Raw genomic sequence first — 6,901 nt, 5'->3', positions numbered from 1 at the left:
GTCCAAAGGAGACGCACAGCAGTCATTTGCAGGCAAAAGTATGACATCATTTCATAAAATCATAAAGTCTGTAGAATCTGATTCTCCTATGACAAGTGGCACCGTGGCCGCAGAAAGGGCCCCGCTTCCAGTTCCATCCAGTAAAAGGTCCTGCAGTGGAAACAGTGAGTGGCTCTGACAGGGTGTGGCTGCTTTTTTGGACCGGGCCTGGGCTGGGTCCTGTTCATCTGGTCTGCGGAGCTGAACGGAAACAGGAAAAAGCCGGACCACAGCCGGTCCGGTCCGGTCCGGTCCGGTCCGGCTCCAGCCAGTCCTCATTATGATTGTAAAACTGCAGGAATTTTAGCAAAGCTGCAGAACGTTTAGTAGCGTTTGGCAGAATAATGACAGCATGACGCTACATACGAGCACCAGGATACTGAACTCTCTGTGTGTGTGTGTGTGTGTGTGTGTGTGTGCGCACATGTGTGTCGACCTATGTGTACAGTATGTCTATAGGTATTTGCACACATGCATTTTTCTTTATTTTTACTATTTCTCACTTTTTAGAGTAACAGTAAAGACATCAAAACTATGAAATAACACAAATGGAATTATGCAGCGACCCAAAAAAGTGTTAAACAAATTCAAAACTATCTTATATTTCAGATTCTTTAAAGTAGCCGCCCTATGCCTTGATGGAAAGGCAAAGGCTTTGGAAAGAAATTCATACATAGGCATCAACTTCACTATTTATATTTGTCTAAGAAACAAATTTCAAGCATTTAAGCAGAAGCCTTTAGATCAAAATGGCTTTAAGAGAATGAAAAAACATAGAACATTCTGGTAGTGTATGTTAGCTCCATCTGTAAATATGATAATATGAATAGCTGCAATGCGCATTTGCATGGCACATTTCTACAGATTTGTCAATAATGTGAATAGTGTGAATAGTATACTTCAACCTATAAATCTGTTAATGTTATGTTTTTGTTTTTTTTTCTTTTTTTTCTTTTTTTTTAAATATGAGTGTTATGTTTATGTTTGGTGTTTGCTATTTGTGTTGATTGTAATGTTTAATGTATGGTTTTAAATGTGGACCCCAGGAAGACTAGCTGTGCTTTAGGGCAAAGCTAATGGGGATCCTAACAAATACACAAATAAACAAATGAAGACACTACCTTCATTCATTTTCTGTATAATTTCCATTGTGTTCAGCAGGTACAATTACTTTTTTTTTTTATTATCTCCACCATACTTATTCTTAGCTACATCCTATTCTTCACTCGAGTTTCCTGTAATCGCATCTAATTTGCGTGTGTACCCATGTGTAAGCAGCGCACCGCTCTGACCGTGGTGGTAGTGTAATTGCTACGCGGAGAACTTCCATAGACATTCCTACATATTTTCCTCCGTAAGTGCCGCTGAGGTCTGTGCAGAGTTTTTTTCCCCCTCAGAAGACACCGCTCTGCCCCGCCGCTTCCGCCCGCTCTGAGCCGAGGAATTTCAGAGGAATGTTGCTCATAAAGCCGTCTCTCTCCCCCCTCGGCGTTCCCACAGGGTTTTCCGTCCTTCGCGACGTGCGTTGGCATCGCGCGTCGGGGCTCTGTGTGTGTGTGTGTGTGTGTGTGTGAGTGTGTGAAAGTGTCGTGACCCGCCTGTGTTTTCCCGCAGTTTTAACACGCTCTCACTAGGTTCCACGCATGCTCCTCTCTGATCTCAGCGCACACAAAGGGCCGGTTGTGCCTCGTGGATGTGACACCTGAACCGTCATCACTGTCTGCTCTAATGCAGTGATTCTCAACCTTTTCCGTATCAAGGAACCCCTAATTTAGTCCACATTAGGGCCACGGACCCCCATTTGATGAGATTTTGTCTCTTGGACCTAAATCTGGGAATATGTTTTATTGTCAGATATGATTTGGTCCAGAATTCCATGACTATCTGTATTGTAGGTAGAGAGATAACAGAGAAACTATGATCAAAACAGTCATTCTTCTACATTCTCTAATTGTGTTGTGTACTTCTTGTAAATTAAACAATGCTGAAGTTGAACAATTCATCGATTTGCTGGGGACCCCCTGGAACCCCCTCAAGGACCCCTGGTGGTCCCCGGACCCCACGTTGAGAACCACCACTCTAATGAAATAAGATATGAAAAAAATCTCATCTTATTTCTTTACCTACCACTTCTTTCATATGGGGATTTAAGTGATTCAGCTAAATGGCCCAGCTAAATTCATCTGTGAACTTTCAATATCTTGATTCTGATTCCAAACATCCTTTTTAGTTTTAAGTGTTATGATCTGGTGTGTATGTGTGTGCTTTTATGCCTAAGACACAATATAGGTATATCAATAATAGTACTAATACTAAAAATACTGCTACTACTACTATTACTATTACTAAATACATAAATAAAATAAGTTAATGTGCTCTTGCTGCCCCAGATTCAACAGCTGGAGACACAGGTGATCGATGCAGAGAAACGGGCCTTCACAGCTCACCAGCAGGTAAGGATCCAAACAAAAGTGTGTGTACATGTAAGTGTCTGTGTGTGTGTATGTGTGTGCATGTGCCAATGTGTGTGTTTATTTCAGGTGCAATGGATGGAGGAGAAGCTGAAGGCTCCAGACAATCAGTCCGGAGAGTCAGAGGTGCGTTTGTTTCGACGCTGCCAGGAGCTGCAGGTCCTGGTGCAGGAGAGGGAGGAGGCCATCGCCCTGCTGGAGCAGCAGCTGGAGGAGCAGGTACACTCGGATTCCTGCAGATCTAAGTGTGTGTGTGTGTTTGTGTGTGTGTGTTAAGTCACTGATCACATGCCACATGACTTATGAGAAACAGCTGATGTTTGTCTTCTTTCACCAGAAACAGATCCGAGTCCAGGATGCCAAAACGGTGGAGGAGAAAGCTGCCAAGATCAAGGAATGGGTGATGCTGAAGCTGTCAGAGGTAAATAAATGATGCCATTAGATAAATAGAGACAAAATTTAAGATGGCTGGTGGGCTATTATTGGACATTTATTGTCTAGAAATTATGTTTTCTTAAGGTTTATTTCGTCTTCAATATGCTGGTTAGTATGCTTTGGAAGCCATCAGATATAATTAAATGGCATTTGGCAACAGACTAAATATAGAATACCTCATCATTTCCTGGAAGCATTTGATATATACTGAAAGTACAAAAGATTAGGGACACTCACTCCACACTGATGAGGTGATTCCAGGTAAAAGCCATCATCCCTTATCGATTTCCCTTATTGAATCTATACTAATCACAAAGGAGGACATGTAGATATAGAGAAGCAGACGAGTTAGAGAAGGAGTTTTAAGCTTTGGGACAATTGAGATGTGGATTGTGCAAAAGGGAGCTGCAGTTCAATATCAGGAAGATGCCTCTAATATTTTGCTCACTCAGTATATTTACTGGATCTTTGATGTTAAAACATGTTGTGCTGCTCAGTTTGAGGTGGAGAACGCTGCGCTGAGAGAAACCAACAAGCAACAGGAGGCTCAGATTGTGGATTTGCAGAAACAAGTGCAGGGTAAGGACCTTTTGAATCCTGAGTCATCCATGTAGCCATCCTCCTTCATATACGTCGGCCTGTAGAGCATGTTAAAGCCATTAATAGAATGCATGATGAAACGGCCCAGATTACATGCTCTGTAAAAAAGCTCTTAAAAGCTTTCCTGTACAGAAAGGCCTTCACTTGAACTACTAAGTGGTTAACCACAGGTTTTACTCTACTGCTGTGTTTTTATTGTTTTCTTTGAAGTACTTTGAGAATTGCTTTTAATGAAATGTGTGCTACAAATAGAATTTCTTATTATTATTATAGCAGTAGTAGTAGTAGTATCTATTTATTTAGTCGTATTTTTTTATTTAGTAGTATGTATTTATTTAGTCGTTTGTGTGTCAGGGACAATACAAGTAGACATTGTTACATATAAAATACATGGAACAGATGTATTGCATATAGGTTTTTCTAGCCTAAGATAATTTGTGACCCTTGTCCCTAGCAGTAGTAGTAGTAGTAGTAGTAGTAGTAGTAGTAGTAGTAGTAGTAGTAGTAGCTGTAGTAGTAGTAGTAGTAGTAGTAACAGTAGTAGTAGTAGTAGTAGTTGTAGTAGTAGTAGTAGTAGTAACAGTAATAGTAGTAGTAGTAGTAGTAGTAGTAGTAGCAGTAGCAGTAGTAACAGTAATAGTAGTAGTAGTAACAGTAGTAGTAGTAGTAGTAGTTGTAGTAGTAGTAGTAGTAGTAACAGTAATAGTAGTAGTAGTAGTAGTAGTAGTAGTAGCAGTAGCAGTAGTAACAGTAATAGTAGTAGTAGTAACAGTAATAGTAGTGGTAGTAGTAGTAGCAGTAGTAACAGTAATAGTAGTAGTGGTAGTAGTAACAGTAATAGTAGTGGTAGTGGTAGTAATAGTAGTAGTAGTAATAGTAGTAGTAGCAGTAGTAACAGTAATAGTAGTAGTAGTAACAGTAATAGTAGTGGTAGTAGTAGTAGTAGTAGTAATAGTAGCAGTAGTAGTAATAGAAATAGTAATGAAACTAAATGAAACTTTAATGATTCCCATAGGGAAATTTGGTAACAGTAGTAGTAGTAGTAGAAGTAGTAGTAAATTATATGTGTTATTATTAACATGACGCACAGACACACACATATACACACAATAATAATGTTCAAACATATATCAATATGTGTATGTGTTTCCATCCCAGTCCTGGAGCAGAAGCGTGGGGGTGGAGGCGGAGCTCTGTCCAGGCCGGGGGAGGCCCAGCGCCTCAGCAGCCTCACCTTCGGCTGTTTCCAGGTGAGGGGGAAGAGCCCCCAGGTCCTGACTGGACCGGCACCCTCCCAGAGGACCCTCAGCACCCAGCCCGAGGGAGAGGCCGAGGGCGGGGACAAAACCGGTAAGACCCCGGGGTGACTGAGGTACTCTGATATGGGAACATTCTCCTTCAAAAACTACCATCTAATGCCCTTAAGCAAGAAGGAAAAACCCACAAGTCCTGCATCTACCAGAACTACCACAACTTTAGATCTCGATTTCATGGATATTTGGCCTGGATTTACTGAGCCAGTTCAGCACCAAACACCTTATCCAAGTGACTTACTGTACAGTCTGAAAAATGAACTTTATGAACTTTAAGAATATAGTAAACCTTTCCCAATCAGGTCCTCATCGTCTTCTGACAAGGTCTTAGTTTAGTTGTATCTCCAGTTCCCTCCTTTGGGTTAGATGAAATATAAATTAACCATTTTAAAGTTTTTAAATTGATTGGCATGGAATTGACCCTAACTCAGAAAAGTGCTTGGAAAACCTCACCTTAAAGAATATCATTATTTTACACATTTCAGTTTGTGATCATCTGCTTCTAAATTTGAAACATTGTATCTCTAAACCGTCAGTTGTTTTCAGAAACTACAAAAAAGGCTTAGTATTGACACTCTTGAATTTTAAAGGTTTACAATTAGTTTTGAATGTGTGTCATGATAGCAAAATAAAATCACCAAAATGGAAACCTACTGGATATGTATTTCCACAGAGAAGAGCAGTAAGCAGACAGCGGTCTCCTCAGGAACAGCCGGTGGTGTCCAGAGACCGGTCCAGCCCGGGCCGCTAGACGCTCCGCTGGAAGACGACAGCGCGTCCGAAAGCATCGGGGGGGACGTGTGCGGACGCGAGTCACGCGGCGTCTCCTCGGTGCTCTCCGGCGCCGCGTCCGAGGGGGAGGGAGGGGGGGTGTGCGAGGGCAGAGGGGGAGGGGCAGGAGGAGGAGGAGGAGGCGGGTGTTCTCTCCAGTTCAGCCGCCCCGGCAGCGAGACCTACCTGACGGCCTCGGACGACAGCAGCTCTCTGTTCGACGACGACATGCAGCGGACCGAGCGGCCCCGCTTCAGCCTCCCGGGGTCCGCCGACGGGGCGCTGGGGGGGGATAAGGAGGAGGAGGAGGAGGAGGGGGCGCGGGGGGCCAAGCTGGAGGACTGCACCTCAGAGGAGCTCAACAAGCGCTTCCAGTCGCAGAGGCTCGACTCCTCGTCCTCCTCCAGCGAGCCCAACACCCCCAGCCCCATCCTCACGCCGGCCCTCACCCCCAAACGGCCCAACCCGCCCCAGGACCCCAGGGACACCCCCGCCTCGCCCAAGCAGCCCCGCCTGCGGACCCCGGCGGGGTTCGGGGCGATGAGCGTGGCCCTGGCCAAGAAGCACCTCAGCCAGCCGCCCATCAGCAGCGAGGCGGCCCACGGGCGAACGCGGAACGCCCTCAGCATGCTCCGCCCCCTCCGGCCCCAGGAGACCGACCTGGACCTGGACCAGGAGCAGGAGGTCGGCATGGAGACGGGCAGGGACACGCCCCCCCAGGGTCCCCCCGCCTTGCCGCCCTTGCCGGCCTCACCCGCCCCGGCCGAACCTGGGACAGAGGAGAGCCCAGAGAGTCCAGACTGTGGCAGCTCAGCGCCCGGCAACAAGCCTCCCACTCCCCCTCTGCACAGGCTCCCCTCCTGGGTAAGACTGTCCACTGTTTCATGTTTTATGCCAATATTCAATATCTTTACATTAACAATTTCATGCCCACAAAATTACAAGGATTCAGCTTTTCCCCAATAATTTCATTCTTGTCAGAGTGGAAAAGCCTCTGAAACAGCATTTATACCATCATGGGACACTAAAACTCTCCATTGAAAGACTAGACTAATACAATTCTTTTAGGTGGGTCAGCAGCTCCGAATTTTTAATAAACAGCAAATATCAGCATAATATATCAGCATGCAACTGTGGGTAACTATTAAAGTTAAGCCTTTGTAACACCTTTGTTTAAGTAGAAGTAGGGTAGAATCCTCTGCAATTTTTAAATATTGACTGATAAATTTAAGGTACCAAGGTTTTTTTCTTTTCAAATGGATATATAAATCA

The 6,901-nt window shown here is 44.4% G+C and overlaps 1 protein-coding gene across 1 annotated transcript in view; it reads left to right on the top strand.

Annotated features, from left to right (window-relative positions):
- Window positions 1-6,901, top strand: part of plekhh2 (pleckstrin homology domain containing, family H (with MyTH4 domain) member 2) — a 32,958-nt gene that overhangs the window by 10,503 nt on the left and 15,554 nt on the right. Inside the window, exons 3-8 of the mRNA XM_071540677.1 lie at window positions 2,430-2,492; window positions 2,580-2,729; window positions 2,848-2,931; window positions 3,443-3,524; window positions 4,704-4,895; window positions 5,532-6,493. Of these exons, the coding sequence (XP_071396778.1) occupies window positions 2,430-2,492; window positions 2,580-2,729; window positions 2,848-2,931; window positions 3,443-3,524; window positions 4,704-4,895; window positions 5,532-6,493 (1,533 nt within the window). The remainder of the gene's footprint in view (window positions 1-2,429; window positions 2,493-2,579; window positions 2,730-2,847; window positions 2,932-3,442; window positions 3,525-4,703; window positions 4,896-5,531; window positions 6,494-6,901) is intronic.

This window comes from Centroberyx affinis, unplaced genomic scaffold (assembly GCF_046629955.1).
Source record: "Centroberyx affinis isolate AG114_WGS23_722 - 3 ecotype Tasmania unplaced genomic scaffold, CSIRO-AGI_Caff_v1 ptg003708l_1, whole genome shotgun sequence".
Lineage (NCBI taxonomy): Eukaryota > Metazoa > Chordata > Actinopteri > Beryciformes > Berycidae > Centroberyx > Centroberyx affinis.
This window is presented reverse-complemented; position numbering and strand designations above follow the sequence as displayed.